We start from the raw sequence: 18,772 nt of genomic DNA on the forward strand, positions 1-18,772 counted from the left end.
GTCGCCTCTGCCAATGCAGCCACGCCAGACACTCTTGTGTATTTGTACTAGAGAAGTTTAGTAAATTTTTTGCCGTGAAACAATGAAGCGTAAACGAGGCTGGCCAAGGAAACGACTAATTCAGAGCTTAAGTTTTCTTGAAGTATTTTATGAACTGCGATGCTCGTCTGCCTGCATGAAAATCTATAATGGGGCCCTAAAAAGCACAAAGTATTCTGAAGATGTTCTGATAGAGATGTTCTGATATCCTGCACAGGCATTCACAGTCTCCAGCTTCCAGATGCACAAGGACAACGTTTAGTACGTACAATACACTAAGTACCTTGCGTTTGCTTCTAGAAGCTATAGGCATGGAATGTGCATTACGAAAACTTGTAAAGCAACAAGTATGCGCTTTTGTCCGACACGTAAGTGTGCTTGTGAGCTGGCTAGTCAACCTTAACTGCATATATCATTGTTACCAATGAAAGTACCTGCGTTAAAATTAAAACTATGCTATCATGCCATACGGATCATGAGAGGGAGATAACTAGAAGGATAAGAATGGGGTGGAGCGCATATGGCAAACTCTCGCAGATCATGAGTGGCAGTTTACCAATTTCCCTCAAGAGGAAAGTGTACAACAGCATAATCTTACCGGTACTCACCTACTGGGCAGAAACATGGAGGCTAACGAAAAGAGTTCAGCTTAAGTTAAGGACAACGCAGCGAGCCATGGAAAGAAAAATGATAGGTGTAACGTTAAGAGACCGGAAACGGGCAGAGTGGGTGAGGGAACAAACACGGGTTAATGACATCCTAGTTGAAATCAAGTGAAAGAAATGGGCTTGGGCAGGGCATGTAATGCGAAGGCAAGATAACCGCTGGTCCTTAAGGGTAACGGAGTGGATTCCAAGAGAAAGTAAGCGGAGCAGGGGGCGGCAGAAGGTTAGGTGGGCGGATGAGATTAAGAAGTTTGCAGGCAAAGGGTGGATGCAGCTGGCAAAGGATAGGGTTAATTGGAGAGACATGGGAGAGGCCTTTGCCCTGCAGTGGGTGTAGTAAGGCTGCTGCTGCTGCTGCTGCTGCTGCTGCTGCTGCTGCTGCTGCTGCTGCTGCTGATGATGATGATGATGATAGGCAAATATTTTTTTTTTATTTATCGAAAATTCCCACACACAAGCATCTTATTAGATCAACTTACGCAGACGCTTATGGAAATATTATTAACATTTGCAAATAGAGCATTCGACGCTGGAAGAAAGCTTCGTGAACGCCAAAGGCCTTCGGCATGTTGCCATCATCTACATTGCAAAAAGTAGTGAAATATAACGCCATCATATTGCCATAATCATAACATGACCAACACCAATACAAATAACCATGTAATGTCCTCTGCGGTGCTAACACCTCTCCCACATTTCTCGAAGTGCTCTTTTCGTACTTCTGTGTAATTCACTGGCTGCCACTGAATAGGCTAGATAACCAGGTATCACACCTGGTGCCCTGCTTCCTGTACCTGCTTACTTTCGTCAGCAGGACCATCATCCACCTGTTCTCCTTGTAACGCACCCTATGAATATCGCAGGCCCAAATAAAGGAGCCACGCTGGCACCTACCAAATGTGGTATGTAGGGAGAAATTAAGGCGAGGGAGAAGCAGGCGATGCCGTAGAGACAAAGCAGAGGAAACCTCCTCGGGGCTCGAGTCCGGGCAGGTGGTTTGGTCTCTTCCCTTTCCAACGTGCTCAGCTCCCTGTCCTTCTCTGAAAGTACGACTTCCTCTTGCACAGTGTTCGCATCCCTCTCGCCGAGGGGCGCCACAGCCACTGTTTCCACCCCTCCAGATCGAGAACGCTTGAGGCTGCGCATGTTATCTGTCTGTCGAAAAAAAGAAGAAAGAGACAGGGACTTATGGCAGACTGCGTTCATGAACGACGCGATGCAAAGTGCGACCTGCTGAAAGCGTTATGGCAAAGGGCTACTGCAGTGAACAGCAGCGGCTAGAATAGTTGACAACTATTTGCAGTACAATGGGCCGCCGTGGTGGCAGAGTGGTTATGGCGCTCGGCTGCTGGCCCGAAAGACGCGGGCTCGATCCCGGAAGCGACGGTCGAATTTCGATGGAGGAGAAATTCTAAGGCCCGTGCATTGTGCGATGTCTGTGCATGTTAAAGAAATTCAGGTGGTCGAAATTTCCGGAGCCCTTCACTACGGCGTCCCTCATAGCCTGAGTCGCTTTGGGACGTTGAACCCCTGTAAACCATAAACCAGCAGTACAATGAATTACTAGCATATGCTACCCTGATTCTAATACAGACTACGATAATTGTCTATTATTGATTATAAAGTTTATGTAGGAATGTGCATTAGTCAGATGTAATTTAGGAAAATATTAGAAATAAAAAAATATGAACACAATTATAAACATTTTGACAAAAATGTATGACTACATTTATGGCATCGGCGTTGTTCGGGCATCTTTGTTCTATTTGGGAGCAATGCAAGTAAAAACGCTGCTTTGTTTGATGCGATTTTTTTTTAAAAATTGTCAGCACCCTAATGGTCACTTAACCGCCGTAACATCAGAACCGCGATCGTACTCAAACGAATAGACCAAATAGATTAGCAAGCCCCCTTTTATGTAATGTGGTCGTAACCCCATTCTGCAAAATGTTTATCTGGTTATTCTGAAGACAATAGCGGTGCTAAGAAATGACTATTATGATCGCATTTACTAGTTCTTTCTTGTTCCGATTTCTCACTCGGCAAAACGGCTTTTCCTACTTGAGGCAATTTTGTAGAGATTATCAGAGGGCAGTGCATGTTACAAAGGGGCTCTGAAGCACCTTCCTGGAGAGTACAGAAAGTCGCTTGATCACTGCACTTTGCTTTCGTGAACACCTTAGCCAAATAATACACTTCTACACGCAGCAGAGAACCGACAACCACTGGCGAGTCGGTGAACCCTTTCAGGTGAGTTCTGCACTCTCCGGCATATGCTGTTTAAGAGATGACTATTAGTCTGATTTTCTCAGACGTCAAACAGCTAGCATTTATTAACGTTAACTTTAACTTTAGCCAAGAAATTTTATTTCAGGGTCACATTTTGGCCACATCAAAAAAAAAGCCTTAACGCGACCTCAAACTTTCGTACTCCAAAAATGGCCCTAGTGTGGCTTTCGAGATCGAGTCCACACTTTACATGCTCCAATCGCTCTACCAATAAAGCTGGTTAGCCGGGTTCACGTGGAGGTGTGCTGTTGGCCTCACATGGCACTCGTGGGACTCTCAAACTCTGAAGTGTGGACACAATCGACGCTGTTAAGGGGATGCTGGGGACCAACTGAAGCTGGCCATGACTGGCTGACTACCCCTTCCTAACTACAAAGGGGCTACTTTCGCAGAAAGCTGAGCTCTTACAACCTCCTGAGACCTACAGGGGGCTTTGTGCCATCGATTTTTTCAAGATGCTTAGGAGATAATACGGGCTCCAATACACATTCGAAATATATTTTGCTAAGCTCCGGATGTTCGTCTGTGCACTGGAGAGTGCGTAATTTATAGAGAAAGCTTTCAAACTTCCCAAGCATAAAAGAATTAGAGCATACGTCGCTTAGCTATGCTTGCGTGTGTTAGTTGCAATGTTTGTGGCCCTAATAACTGCTTAAAATTGCTTAACCGCCCATTGAAATCAAAGCAAATCCGCTCGCTCATTCGTTTTCTTTTTTTGCTTTGCTTTTGCCGCCACGTTACAAGGTGCTTGCGCTCTTATTAAGACTGGTTGTAGTCTGCGGGTTCACTGGTGGTTTACCCTTGTATGTTGGAGATACTGCGGAGTAATCACTGGACCCTACCTGCGTGCTGCACCACGCATCGTTGCCAGTTTTGCGACGCTTTCAGAACTCGAGGGCGGTTGCAAATGGATTTCCGTGCGCTGTTCACGGATTCTCGTTCGAGCTGATTGTGAAAGTTCACGAATGCAGATCCGCGTAAAGGATAGTGACGGATTACATTTGGGCCCGTAACCGGATCCACATATATCTCCTTCTGGGCCCGTAACGACACTCTCGTAGGCAATACAGTCTGCCTATCATAGGCTCCTCGTATAAAATATGAATCGCCAGGCAATAAGATTCCATAACTTCGGACAGAACCAGCGTGTTCTGTCGCTTCTGACAAAATAGATCTGGCTTGGCGTGAAGGCTTGTCCGCTACTGCATTAAGCATCATAACGAATGCGTGTTATACCGCATGCGTGTTGTACCGCAGCACAAAGCCTTGCCCGAGAGCCAGCCTTCTAGGTGCGGAGAGTAGAATGAAGATGGCTTCATCTCAAGTGCTTCATTCGGTGAAATTAATGTATAGCCATGTGTCACAGATTAATAAATTCCCTTTCCGTGCAGGGAGGTATATGACGGCAGTATGCTATAAATTTATTTCGCGTCATGTTCACCACGGTTGTGCTGGCATTTGTGACAAGATTAACCTGGGGTACAGCCTTACTCTAGCTTATCACAGGTCACACCAGGGTAAAAAATATGGAAAATCTTTTCTGCAAGTGTCCTTGTTATAAGCATAATCACAATGTTTGGGATCTTTAATTACAAAACCTATGTTTTACATCATGCCGCTAACGTTTCGCAGTTATTAAGAGATGTGCACGACGAGAATTAGCGAAACATCGTATATATTTGTTTCATTGCCTTCATACGTTAGTGGTGCTCACTAAGAAACTAAAACAAAAGGGGACACCTGCGTTAGAAGCACAAAAAGTGTAGTTTAAGAAAAATGGCCTCTGACTGGGATTCGGAAATCTTATACAGGACGACCAAAAGGAACCTTAATACTGTTTACTGTTAGGAGACGATGAATACATAAATAAAGGGTACACCCTGGTTAAGCACGCGTTCAATCCAATGAACTTTCAACACGGTAAGTAAAATATCCCAGTAAATGTTGAACTGCATGCTTACTGTGAAAAACCAGGCAGAGCTTGGTGGACCGACAACTCATCCAGTAAAGAGCTTGGCGATTCCCTGCACGCACCGAGCGTGCATTTGCTCCACTCGCCAGGCACACATTGTTCCTACGAAAATGAAGGCGTCCTTCAGGCGCGCGTCGGAGTTTGCATTAGTTCGGGACCGGACATTACGCAGCGGCTCCACCGAGACAATGCGCCTTCGAGCACGGAATGCTCTCCCCAGTGAGAGGATTCCGGATGACGAGGACTTCCGGTAATTTTGGGCCGAAAACAAATGCAGGCACGCACGGAAAGAATGATATGACTGCATGGGTAATCATGAGGTGGATGGGACTTATAAAAAAACAAAAACAAAAAGTTGTAGTTCATTTGTCCACGGAAAGCCAATCAGGCTGGTTTAGACGCTAGAACAAATTTATTCACTTATTTATTTCAGCCCCAATGAGCCCAATTCGAGAGATAAATGAAGTAATAATCGCGAGTGCAAGCTGCAAGGGACTTAAAAACGCTTAAAATACGCAGACATGGACTGTTCTCAAAATTTTCAACAACATGAACTAAGGACGGACATCGCGAGAATAAAAGTAATTTATCGTCGCCCTAAAAAAAACAAAAAAAAACGACTGTGCCCTAGGTACATCTTTTTGCCATATTCGTTTACGGTGCACTCATTAGCTCCACATACAGTTCATGTTTAGAACTTAACGCGTTGTTCTTTGTCCACGCACGAAGAACAATGCCGTACAAAAGTTCAAATTCGATTTTTAGACTTTACACAAAAATCCCTTGCCAAACGATCATCAACCAATGACTTATCTGCTATTTCGCACAGGAAGAAGTTTTTTGAAACTCTATCATATATTAACGCTAGCATATTTGAGCAAGGAACGGTACACGTTCTCATTAAGTTCAAGGCTGCCGGGAGCGCCTAGTCAAAACGCATAGTCCCCCATAGCATTCACCTAATGTACCCACGGAGGCAGTCTTGGACCATCCTGTTCTTTGCAGCTGCTCTGCGGTCGGCCGGAGTTTTCCCGGAAATTCCGAAGCACGAGGGTTGCCTCTAACAATGATATATAGCGTGCTCAGCCTATAATGGAATCTTAGCCTATAATGGAAGCTCTTTACTAACATGAGATATGTTCCCAGGCGCCGTAATGCAATTAGAATTTATGAGCACCTCTACTATCATGGAAGCATTTCTGGAACCTGAATAACATCTCACTTTTTTTTTTACAATTCTCGGGCAGATTTCCCCAGCGGCCGAAACTTCTACCATATTCAGACCCGATAAATACTTGAAACGCTGTTTCCATGCAGTATCTGTGTATCCTAGTGCGTGGAACGGGCATAAAACGCGCCTTACATAGCGTGGGCCATGCGAGTGTTGCATCCCATTTCGGACTCCAATACGCGCTTCTTAACCAGTGAGTACAGATGTGTTCTGTACGAAATCAGCTCCAGTTCATCGAGGAAAAAGAGACTTGCAGGCACTGGGTGCGGAAGTTAGTCGTCGGAGCCGTAGATCTCCAGTTATTCCTGCGTCGCGCTCTATAGAAGCGAAACTTAACTGCATGCTGCACGCGTCGGCTTAAGTTCGCGCGAGTTCACATAGTTGAGCAGTTATTGTGTTGAGTTCGCCGGCGCGATATATTTAAAAACTGTCACGAGTAATTAGATATTCATGCTCTCGAGTTACATGCAGTTGTTTACGGCACGTGTTGTGGTTCAGCACTCTCCATCGTAGCGGCTGCGCGTTCCCTAATTTAAAAGGCAGGAAAGTGCTTGCTGAGGAAATGAAAATAAAAACAGCAACCACATTACAAGGGTTCAGTTATCATCAGGTATTAATAACAGTATTTCGCACGCGTCCAAAAACGATTTGTTCGGAGAAACACGGGAGAAGAATTTAAAGCCCAGAAATTTAGACTGAAACAATAAAAAAGATATGACGGGCCAACATCAAATCATGTATGTGGCACTACTGTCTGCAGTCACATTAATATACGGCGGATCACTGAGGGTAATAAGCCTATTTAATGGTCCAATATCTTAACTTTGTCCCTTAATTATCCCTTTCGCTCATATGTGTGCGCTCTTGAACCGCGCGCTTTATTGTTTGCTCCATCAATAAATCTAGCAATCTCGATCACGTTATGTTTGGAATAGGACGTCTACTAGCATGGATTTCCTAACAGCATCATGGATCTTAAATTCTGCTGCTTCACAGCCTAAAATCACTTTGCGCCAAGCCAACCACTTTCACTTAGGGCAGCTTTGAAGACGCAGCCTGCAAATGCGACCATTTTTTATTTATTTCAGCACATAGAATTCGCCGGTTGGGGATTGGTGAACGGGGGTACAAACGTAAAAGCTATTTATAAAAGCACAGCTGTCATACAAAACAAAGTCAAACCATAGCCAAGGGATACTGCTACTTCCCGGGCTACTGCCCTAGGTTCCTTGACCACAGCGACCGTGATGGCAAGGTAGCAATCCGTTCCGCCAGGAGACGGGCGCAGCATCCAAGAAGCAAGAAGTGTTTGGGTTGAAGTAATGGTGAGCGCACAGTCGATGCATTGACGGGCCTTTGACCTCACTGATTTACCCAAAGTAGTGTGGGCAGATAAGAAGAAATAAAAATAATACTGCCCAGAACACATAACTAATTTACAAAAAAATATTGTAGGACAATAAAATGAACGAAAAATAAAATGTCCCTGTCCAATCCCTAATTTACAAAAAGTATGGTGGGGCAGCCAGAAAAAGAATGTAAACCAATAGGCAAATCATGCGTCGGCCGGGAATCGAACCCGGGTCAACTGCTTGGAAGGCAGCTATGCTAATCACTATACCACCGACGCCCGACTCCCTAATTTACAAAGAGTATGGTGGAGCTGCCATAAAAAAACGTAAACCAATAAGCTCCTGCCTGTACCACTAAAGTATCACAGGCTTAACCCAATCGTAATATAAATGAAAAGGCCCGAAGGCAATGTTTTGCTTTTGCCACCCGCAGGTGGGAAAATAAAAAAATGGGGTAATGCTACTAAGCGACCCACAGCCGGGGGAGCGGGCCCGGGGAGACTCCCCTGATCTCCCCTGGGACGTAGCGGAGGGGGAGGGACATAGGTTGTGGGAATGGGACTGAGGGAAGGGTTATGGGTAATGTGATGGGAATGGGGACAGCGAGATATTGACCCTAATTTTATCATCGCTCGACTCCTGTCTGGCCAGGACAGGGAGGGCGTCGATGTTGTCCAATGGTGCGGCTCCACTCACGGGATGCCCGACCACCCAACGACGCAATAGCTCCGACTCGGAGACAGGGAATCCTAACCCGGGGCAGCTGCCTCGGGCTCCTCCACGACTTTCAGGGGTCCGGTTCGGACTGGCGTCCCGCTCCCAGCTACTAACCGTCAAGTGTTTTTCGCGGCTTTTCACACTCCGGAAATATGTGTGGTGGATCCAGCCAATAGAATTAGACTCCCGGGGACCCACCTGTGCTTCCAACTAACCAACCTTGCACTTATTTCCTCCCCTGGCTTGCTCCACACCTACTGAGGAGGGAGTGTTCACCCTAATTTACATATAATATGGTGGAGCTGCCATAAAAAGAATGTAAACCAACAGAAAGAACTTGAGCTGACGGTGGGCTGATGGAAGCAAACCTATGAGAACTGAGCATGAAACACGGCAGTCGTGTCCCAGCCTGCCGCCAGCGTTGTCTCAAGTGCCTTGCTGACCTTTGCGATGCCGAGCCTTTTTGCCGTGTTATGCACCGAAATGGGGCGTCATCAGTGTTCAATAAAAAATCGAGAGGGATGCATTATTATGTTACTTTGCGCCTACATACTTCTTAGCTGCAACCCTGGTACGCAAGCTCTGCATGGGGGCATGACATACCCCTTCCAGCTCCCCTCGGTGAGAGTTGGCAGTGAACGGTAGCTCCAGAGCGCTGGTAGCTCCACCGGTAGCTCCTGTTATTGCGTCAGAAGAGCCTTACGCATTCTACTGTTGAGTGTTAAGTGCCGCCGCTGCTTTGTCAGCGCTGCATGGCTTTGGTGAAAACAGAGTGGTGTTTCGACGCACTACACTCGCTTGTTTTCGAGTTGGTGGAAGCGTCCCGATACGTCACGAGGTGCTGAGCAGGTCTTTCAAGACTGACAGCCCGCGTCAAGCACCGGCCGCGCGCTGCAGCAGCAGCAGCTTGTTTTCGACCCAAGCTCGCCAGAAGGAGCAGCGCATAATAAGCTGGGGCGACACAAGACACTCATTCCGGAGAACTTGGCACGCTTGACGCTTTGGAGGCGATAGTAGCAGCTGATATAAACAAGGAGCGCGAAATAGGAGAGAGTGCAGGCACCCCACATAGTTGGACCGGTTGGGACACCCACTCACTGAACGACAAACAGAGATGGTGCTATAGTGCAAGAGGAAAGGAAAGACCGACAGCATACCGTGTCTGGCCGCTTAAGAGAAACCCGGTGTGTGTGTTCCTTGGTTGTGCAAGTTTCGTTCATGTGCGACCCTCTGGAAATATTGGCTGGCTGCACTCGCGGGACCAGTGGCAAGTAAGACATGAATACTATTGCCGTATAGTTTTCTTGCCGCCGAAGTATATCACCCGTGATTTCTGCGTTGTAAATGTTTAGCACGCCACTTAAAAAGGGATCTGTCGTATCTCAGTCTGCGGAAGATGACTTGAAAATTCCAGGAAAACATTGTATGCCACGGGTCATTGTCCTGCATATTATAACCAACAAAACCCAAAGTGCGTCAGTCTCGCCATTCAACTGAGTGCTTGAGACATATAGCCAGCTCATACCAAACCTGGCAGTGGCCGACACAATGCGACTTATGCTAATACATCCTTCCAGATGCCAGGGGCAAAGGATATAACAAAGGTCAGGAACCGCAGCAGCATATGTGTGTAAATTAGTACGCTCGTTTCGGCGAGTCATTTCATTTCTTCAGTTACATATACTTATGCAAGAAAGACAGGGACAAACGACATGCGTGTGCTCCGTACGTTTGTTTGTATTACTTGCAACTTTTTTGTCCCTGTTTTTATTGTGCAAGTACGCACTTTTGAACATCCTCCCTAATAACAGCCTGTGGGACGAGTTGCTGCATGATGAAATGAACGGCGGCGCAACGACAACGACACATGCGCTGTCCTTTTCTTGTGCCGCTGTCGTTGCGCCGCCGTTCATTTCACATCTGAAGATGTGTTTGTGTGAGCAGATCACGTAGGTTGGTTATTGAACACCATGCAGCTATACTGTCATACTCAAACATGCATTACACGCCCCACGCTCTCACTGTTGCACGCATGTGGTAGCCAGTTTGCGCTGTGGAGGGCGAATCGCGGATAGACATTCGTATAGGCGGCTGCAAGCCTAGTATTTAGTGATACGTAAGATACGTAGTTCAAGCAAGAAAAAGTCGTTGCAGCAATGCGGCTGTCGCTGGTTATGAAAAATCGAGTCACGGCAATTCAAAGTGCTCAGAACGGACATCTGAAAAGTAAGTTCTAAGTGACTTCAGTTAAGTGGGCCATTTTGCAACCACTATTTCTTGAAGACGTTACTTTGTGTTTGTGATAGTGGCACTTCAAATGGGGTACTGCATAGCGCAGCACAAAGCCCACACCACATAAAGATAGACGGCACAAACGCTAGCTAAGAACTGTTTATTGGTGCAACAATTACAATGACTACAAGAGAGTATGTATGCGCGTTCTTTCCAAATAAATATAACTATATAACTATATGCAACCTGTCAAATCGCATTATTACCTTTTACCTAGACGCCGCTATGGTGCCTCATTTGGCGCTCGGCTGCTGGCCCGAAAGACGCGGGTTCGATCCCGGCCACGGTGGTTAAATTCCGATGGAGGTGGAACTCTAGAGGCCCGTGCACTGCGTGATGTCAGTGCACGCTAAAGCACTTCACTGCGGCGTCCCTCATAAACCCCCATAAACCATAAACGTTTACGAAGAGGAAGGGAAGGGAAACGAGTATGCTCCTTCCCGCTGATTTTCACAATAAATCTAAACGCGCTTGCACAGCTTTCAGCCTTTTTTTTTTTAGTATATGCACAATTTTACAAAAGCGTGGAAGTTACGATCAGTAAAGACATCGGATCTCGGCGGCCTAAATGACACCAACAAATATTTTAAAGAGCTCACAACCCAGCCTAAAGGGCTAATACTTGGCGCGGAGCTCGCCACGAACGCTTTGTTAAGAATAAATCGGAACCAGTCTTCCACATATTATGAAGAGGAGTGTTCCTCATGCGCGTTTAGCGCTTTTCTGCTCAGAGATCGTCACGGCGATACGAAGCTGAAAAACTGTATCTCGATTTTTTTATGTATCTTTCTGTTCCGGGTAGTCAGGTGGGCTTAAATGCTCTATGTTGAGACGAGCGAATTTCCTTCACTTACGCAATCAAATTTATCTTTTAGTTTAGCAAGAATTTCATGGCTTTACTGTTATTTGGTACTACTAATCCATTTTCAGCTCTCTCTTTTTTTACTATTTCGTTTTTTCCTCACGCGCCATATGAAAGGGCATAAAGTGCGTGCGAAACCATGTCCTGCGTGGGTGTTATTGGACGAAACTAGCAGCTTCTGTTATATGCAACCGTTGTGCATAAATTTGAGTCAGACTACAAACATAAGGCGGGGTTTGGGTGCACAGTATGCTTCGCTTTGCCAACGTTCAAATTTATCTGGCTCATTTTCTATTTGTATGCAGCACTTTAAGACTAGACGATAAATCAGTGTCCATTCACTTCGAATTCGCTGCCTCTCCAAAAGGCAGCGAGAGGCCTTGATACGCCTTTGGCGCCTTCCATTTTACACTCTTCCTACCGCTATCTCTCTATATCGTGTGCCATATCCTCACGTTCTTCGGCTCTTCGTTTGTCGTGTCGTTCTCTTGTTACGCTTGCGCAACAATGACGCCCAGCCGACCCGCGACTGATGCCAGGATGTCGGCAGCAAATCACATAGCGTTTCCGCTGCCCCCTCCACCTCTTCTGCCCCACATCGGCACCAAGGCCGTGATGCAGGCTCGCGGCTCGCACGCTGTTGACGATAAACCGAAACGCGATATCTCTGAGTGCGCAAGCCATGCTCACGGTGACAGGCGCCCCTTCATACGCTGTCCAACCAAAAAACCGTGCAGCACTGAGCAAGCTAGAACTAGTGTAGTCAATTAACGGGCCGCTTTCAAAAAGCTGTTGGCATCAAAGGTTGGGCTTTACACATATGTGCGTGCGTATATACGCGCACATATACACGCATGGACGCACACGAAAGCACGCACATATGCATACATTCATGACTTTGATCAGACCATTGCAGTAAAGGGGCCAAATAAAAGGGGAGATCGCGGTGATCTTGCAAGCATGCAACAGTTTTAACAAACTCAGCTTCCAAATTCTCAAGCCCATTCTCACGTAAGGAAGGACAGCGAATGCGTCGCGTCTACGACCTCGGCAGTCATGAGAGATAGAGTACGATACGTAAGGCACTCAACAATCATGGACCGTTCGAACCCTATTGTTATCACTTTTCATTGTGACACAGCAAAGATTCCACAGTACTGCACGGTTCTCACTACGTAGGGCATGGTTTCGGAGATGGTGATCTCGGGTTTCTCTGCGGGCTTGTTTGTCATCGGTCGTGGAGGACGTCGCCAAGGCGACGACGATTAATCTTTCTCAAATTGCAAACAGAAATTTCAGCACTTCATCGGGGTTACCAGCCGCGGCCTTCAAAGAGAGCGGAACATGGCTCAAGCAGCCACCCACATAACTAGGAGCCAAAGCACTTTTCATTATGATTATGAAACACACTTCTGTAGCAGCCAGGTAGCAATGAGCGCTCTGAAAATGACTCGGAAAGACCAGCCGCGTGCGGAAATGATGTATGCTGCTTCTATCTCGTACCGCGTGGCTTTAAGGTGCAATGGTGCATTATACGACCGCATTTATGAAGCATGTTCATTGTACTGAGCTTGAGAATTTGTCCCCCACTAGAATACCCTATCCTCTCCTCTTCCCTTCCCAAGTGTAAATCAAGAGGCCAGATAATGGCCTCTAAGAATGACCTCTCTGCCTTTCTCTCTAAATACCTCCCCCCCTCTCTCTCTCTTTTTCTTGGGTCTTGAAAGTTCGTAGTATGCGTGATAGATTTTTTTTTTTCGTTTTAGAACGATCACCTTATGGTAGCAGTTGCAGTGCTATCTGATTGGAGTGTTCTGCTTCCCTTTTAGATTTGTTCAGCTGCATAACTCTTTATCTTCAATTTATTCGCACATTTTCTTCCTGCCGTTGCTTAACGTGTGCACGGTATAAGGATTTTAGGCACGGCACGAGAACAATCTGGAAACGAAGAAGTCGTAATGCCCGGAACACAGCGCTACTGTAAAGGGAAAGCCCCGCCTGCAAGCCTGTGCACGTGCTCTGCGTCTGGAACAAGTAACTTTGAAGGTTAGGACGAAATCTTTCCAGCTGTGTCCTTTGTAGAAATACGGCTCGAAGGTGCCACGCACTTTATTTCTTGTTCTTTTTATTGTCCCACAATTATTTTTATATTAAAGCTCCTGGAACGGGCAGAGACAGTTTATTTTTCGTTCCTTTTATTGTCCCACAATAATTTTTATCTTGAAGCCCCGGGCAAAAACACTTTATTATTATTTCTTTTTGTGTTCCCACAGTATTTTTTTTTCTTAAAGCGCTAACCCGTTATACTTAGTGGCACGGGCAGGTACAGTTTATTTTTTGTTCTTTTTATGGCCCCAGAATATTTTTCCCTTAAAGCGTTAAGCGTGTTATAGCTAGTGGCACGAGGAGGGACACTTTATTTTTCGTTCTTTTTATAGTACCACAATAATTTTTGTCTTAAAGCGTTACTTAATGGCCCAGACAGGGACACTTTATTTCTCATTCTTTTTACAGTCCCACAATAATTTTTGTCTTAAGCGTATAAAACTTGACACTTCTAAATGAACTGTGCGTTCAAACCACATGTCAAGTGATCTAAAATAGTTTGGTTTATGGTCTATGGGGGTTTAACGTCCAAAAGCGACCCAGGCTATGAGAGACGCCGCAGTGAAGGTCTCCGGAAATTTCGACCACCAGGGATTCCTTAACGTGCACTGACATCGCACAGTACACGGACCTCTAGAATTTCGCCTCCACCGAAATTCGACCGCCACGGCCGGGATCGACCGCGCTCCTTTCGGCCCAGCAGCCGAGCGCCATAACCACTCAACAACCGCGGCGGCGATTAGTGCGCTACTATCACCAAAGGATTCATTAACTAGCGCTCCTAGCTACTCTTCCTAGCTGCCACCGCAGGCAGGTGGTGTGCTAACCACCCCCCGGGATCTTAGTTGTTCCGGCATCTATTCCTCCGCTGAAGCAGTGCCAGGTGGCGTTTCGCTCTGCTACTACCTGTTAACACGCCACCTGTCACTCGCCGTAACACGCCACATGTCAGGTGGCGTGTTAAGCTTACGATTCCGACGACGACGCGGAACGGAGGAACGGACTCCTAAGAACTGCGCCCTAAAAAAAAAAATCTACTAGGAGGCGTTAACTTCGCTGCAATGCCATGACACAAAGATCGGTTAATATAATAGCGTAAAGAAGCCCCATTTTACCGCTAGAAAAGTAATTAGACAAGTTGAGCAATAGTCAAGAGGTGCAAAAGGTGCGTAACAACAGGGCCGATGTTACGCTCCAAGGCGCACTATTTTAAACAGGAAAGGGCCGCTAGAAAAACACAGGTGCCAGTACGCTACATAAATCAAGACAGCAGCGCTAAAGTGACGGAACGAGACTAAACTCCAAGCCCAGTGTTTATAAAACAGGCCCGAGAACCCCGAAACCGACGGAGGCACAGTACCGTGAAACGCGGAATTCCTCCTTGGCTCTGAGTCGGGCCGCGGGCTCGACCTTTGTAAAACCGTGCAGCCTTGCAGCAGCTAGATCCGGTCGGACTGGCGGAGGCTGTACGCACGTATGTACGACACGTTATTAGCTAGCCGTAACTAACCGTTCCATAGTTGAGGTGCTGTCCAATCGCGTGCTGATTGTACTCGAGAACGGCTTTGACTATTTTGTCTGCGGTTGGCTGAGTGCAAGGCGCCTAGCTTCGACAGTGCTGCATAGTTTTACTAAGACGGCGCTTAATAGAACGCGGCTCGGGTAAACACTGCAGGGAAGCGTCGGTGTGCAGCGTCTCGAATCCGTGGCCTCGCATTCTTCCTGCGTGTCATGTTTATTAGCTTAGCGGCGCCTCCTTTGCCGAGGTTTAGACGCACGCACTGGAACTAGTGAATGTTTGAACGCACGGTCGCTGAGCGCGCAATTTCTGGTTCAAACTTGCTGAAAAATACTGGTTAGGACTATTTGATGTATAGCTATGCGCAGTACATGGCAAGAAGAAGGCTTGTTGGTTGCTCGTTTTACAAAGTGAAAAAGGCGCCAGACCAGTTGCGAAAAAAGGAAGTCAGGCACACGCTTCGTCTGCCTGGTCGTACCTTTGCGTCTGCCTTCGTGCTTTCGTAACTAGCTGTCTGGCACGTTTCCCGATAAAGTGTGGCAAAATAATAAAAAAATATATAATTTTGGAGCCTTTAACGGTTCCCAAACCGTACATTCCTTCGCGCGATTTTCATTAGTGTGCGAACATTTTTCTGTTCAAAAGTTTCGGGAGCATGTAGTTGATGAGTTTGGATAAAAACCACCTGACCTCATACGGTCGGGCTTTCAGGCATTTTCGCAACGTGGTCAAGGGTAACTACGCGATGCGTCGTAACATTCAGTAGGTATCCACTACTGATAGTTCACTACGGGAGAATTGCCACTCTTCGCATAATTTCTGTTTGCTTAAACGCGCTAACTTTGTTCTAACAAACCTATAAATATGGGGAAGTGCTGCGTGCATGCATCCTCGCTATGCTAACGAGCCTAGAAATTAATTAGGCTTTCACAGCCTAGAGGCAGCATGTACTAGTGGCTCCGAATTTTGGGGGGCTTCTCACTACTGCATTCTCAGCAGGGGACAAAGTATGAATTTCGAACAGGTCGAGCCGCACAGCGCTAGTGTCTTGAAATTTTTCATCCATCATTTGCCTTGTATCACTGGTTCGGAGATCGAACTGTGGGCCTTGTACGAGATATGAAGCTCCAGAACCTTCCTCAATCATCACATTTTCACATGAACCGGTGCGTTTTAATGGAGAGCGCGGAACTTAAAAATAAAAGAAAAGCGGTATGCATGGGCGAAGATGTCTGGTTCACATTATCAGGCTCCGGTGGGCGAGAGCGCCAACCCGAGCCGCCTCTTCCACAGTGCGCGTTTATACTCTCGCCTTCCTCTCCCCTCGTCTCTTCTCTCCCCCACCATCTCTATTGCCCCCCTTTCCACGCGCCATCCCCAACTCGGAACGCGAAAGCGCGTTACACGGCTCTAACCAACTGGGAAAGGACGGCGCGCGCGCTAGCGCAGCGACTCTTCCACTTGAAGAAGCCGCTGGAGCTCTCGCGTTAACCGCAGCCGTTCGTAGCGCGGCTAGCAGGCAGGCTGCTCCGTTCTTTGGGCGGCCACTGGCTCCGCGGAGGAATGCGATATTTCGGGAAGCCAGGCCGCCGCCAGTGCACGGGGAACCTGCTGCCGGCGTTGCCCTGAGTCAAAACAGGCGCCCGTCGGCGGTGTCGACATGCGTTGCCCCCTGGGCCTTTTTACCGATGCTGTTCCGCGGAGAAGCGCACTACCGTACGCCGCAGAAGCACCGGCGCGAAGCGCAGAGCCACGCGCGTGCGCCAAGCGAACGCCTTCCGCTGCTGGCGAGTTGAGAGACTACTGATTCGGGCCGCCGCCTCTGGTCGGGCGGGACGAAGACGCGCGCCGCTGGCAGAAGAAGAGGCTGCGGCGACGGCCCCGCCGCTGCTTGAACGACGCGCGCTCGACGGAGCTGCGAGGTTACTACGACCGCTGCCAAGAAGACGGAGCGACGTCACTGCGAGGCTTTGAGCGAGCGCGAGTGTGTGTGGGACTTCTCGCTGCTGCTGCTGGTGGACGCCAACGTTTGGCGGCGACCTTGCCGGCTTAACCAACCTGCCCCGTGAAGGGAGGACTTCTGCTGTTCCTGCTGCTCGTTACTCTCACAGCACGCGCGCCTCTCGCTCTTTCTCTCGTTCTTTTTTTCTTTGTTCGTCGCCCTCGACAACTTTCGTCGGCGCCCGGAGGAGGATTAGTGGGGACAAGTTGCGCAGAAAGAAGCGGCGGCGTTTAAACGTGTGAGTCGTGCAACTTCCTTCGTTTACAATTTTTCGCTCTGTACGTTTGGCATATATTTCTCTCTTTTTGCTGCTCGTGCGGCGTTCCTAGCAGTACACTGACCTGTTGGTTAGCGGTGCAGCCCATGCAAACGGCAATTAGCGAATGTCATTTGCGCGGCAGTGCCTGCCGCCAGTGGACGTGGGAGAGCTTTGTTGAAAGCGAGAGTTACTTTGGGCTGCTCTTCTCAGAACGGTGTTGATCAGGGTGTCAAGATAATTTTATGAGTACCTGGCTTGTAGAGCCTTTCACCATACTATTGTTTTGCGTATGAGACAGAAATTTCTGCACATAGATAAGGGTGTTGTGCGGCACTACAAACGACAAAGAAAAAAAGAAATATTGCATTGATTCTACGGTTTCGTATTCACCCAAGATATATAACTGAGTGATGGTTACATTCTGTATTTTATTATTTATGTTCTCATGCATACGCCCGAAGGCCTTAACCTCTTTGTAGTAGTCAAATAGTTCAAATGCGACCGTAAATAACTGCTAGATGCCATTTCGATCAATCTCCTCTGTATACCTTGTATCCAGTGAATTCGTTGAAGAAAAAGTTATTGCAGTTCTTACTGTTACAAACGGGCACAATCCGCAAGCGTGTTGTGCATCCACTTCTTAAGGCTGCGTGTTTTAGCTGGCCTGTGCTGACCGTAGACATCGCAGGTGTATGCGTTGAGAGGCTGACATTGAAGAGTTCTGATATCCATCAATCGCAGCAGAAATACACGTTTAGTTGGCTTTTTTTTTTTCAGAGTCTACAGCCTCAGATTCGAGCTTTGACGGTCACGCTAGCAGCTCTGAATGCACAACTGTCTCGTGTTCCTTTCGCGGCCCCTGCAATAATGAGAACCAAGATATACTGACAAAATAGTGACCAAGTCCTGATCATGAGTGAATTTTGAATGCTTAAACAAACAATACTGCCGCTTCGGCTCTCTGACGAATATTTGATTGCTCGTCACGAAAACTCCCACAGGCTCAATGAGAACGCGTTTTGTCGCCTGACCATCCTTTGTCGCCTGACATCCAGGTCTAGGTTCTAATTCTTGGCCGGAACTTTAATTGGAACTTCAATTGGATAGTGATAACGTGAATGTGAAATTTCGCGCGTTTTTTTTCAAATTTGAGACGCGCAAGTTGTATGCTTTCTCGCACGATCTGTGATCATGTGCAATACGTGGAAATAGGAGCTGAAGCTGGGGCTGAGTTCAGCGGATTCTCTAATTAGGCCTCATAAAGATATTCAACAACGGGGTAGTCAAGAGCGTCAGTTCAACAACCACAAACATTAAATATATGAATTGTAATTCATTCGACTATTGACGTCATTGTGGCTTCATATATGTCTTGTTTGCAAGGCTACTTCCTCCTCGTGCTAAACCTGGCCCGTGCTATTGAGCCGGGTCCAAAAGCGAACACTGTTATGCGTTTTCTCCGAGACC

At 47.1% G+C, this 18,772-nt stretch overlaps 2 protein-coding genes and 1 non-coding gene across 6 annotated transcripts in view; 1 reads left to right on the top strand and 2 right to left on the bottom strand.

The window, feature by feature from the left end:
* The window catches only part of LOC144098524 (uncharacterized), a 29,135-nt gene extending 17,180 nt beyond the window's left edge, over window positions 1-11,955 (bottom strand). The window contains exons 1-3 of the mRNA XM_077631233.1: window positions 11,875-11,955; window positions 4,955-5,067; window positions 1,599-1,859 (exon numbers count right to left, since the gene is read on the bottom strand). Of these exons, the coding sequence (XP_077487359.1) occupies window positions 1,599-1,850 (252 nt within the window). The 5' untranslated portion in view covers window positions 1,851-1,859; window positions 4,955-5,067; window positions 11,875-11,955. The remainder of the gene's footprint in view (window positions 1-1,598; window positions 1,860-4,954; window positions 5,068-11,874) is intronic.
* TRNAG-UCC (transfer RNA glycine (anticodon UCC)) lies at window positions 7,755-7,826 on the bottom strand. The gene has a single exon. It is a non-coding gene; the product is annotated as a tRNA-Gly (tRNA).
* The window catches only part of LOC144098523 (MFS-type transporter SLC18B1-like), a 45,001-nt gene continuing 35,403 nt past the window's right edge, over window positions 9,175-18,772 (top strand). The window contains exon 1 of one of the 4 annotated variants that reach the window (XM_077631231.1): window positions 9,175-9,536. The gene's annotated coding sequence lies outside the window, so the exon portion shown is untranslated. Of the gene's footprint in view, window positions 9,537-16,446; window positions 17,285-18,772 lie in introns of those variants that run through there. The other 3 variants (XM_077631229.1, XM_077631227.1, XM_077631230.1) reach the window with 3 other exon arrangements.

The sequence above is a fragment of the Amblyomma americanum genome, chromosome 7 (assembly GCF_052857255.1).
Source record: "Amblyomma americanum isolate KBUSLIRL-KWMA chromosome 7, ASM5285725v1, whole genome shotgun sequence".
Lineage (NCBI taxonomy): Eukaryota > Metazoa > Arthropoda > Arachnida > Ixodida > Ixodidae > Amblyomma > Amblyomma americanum.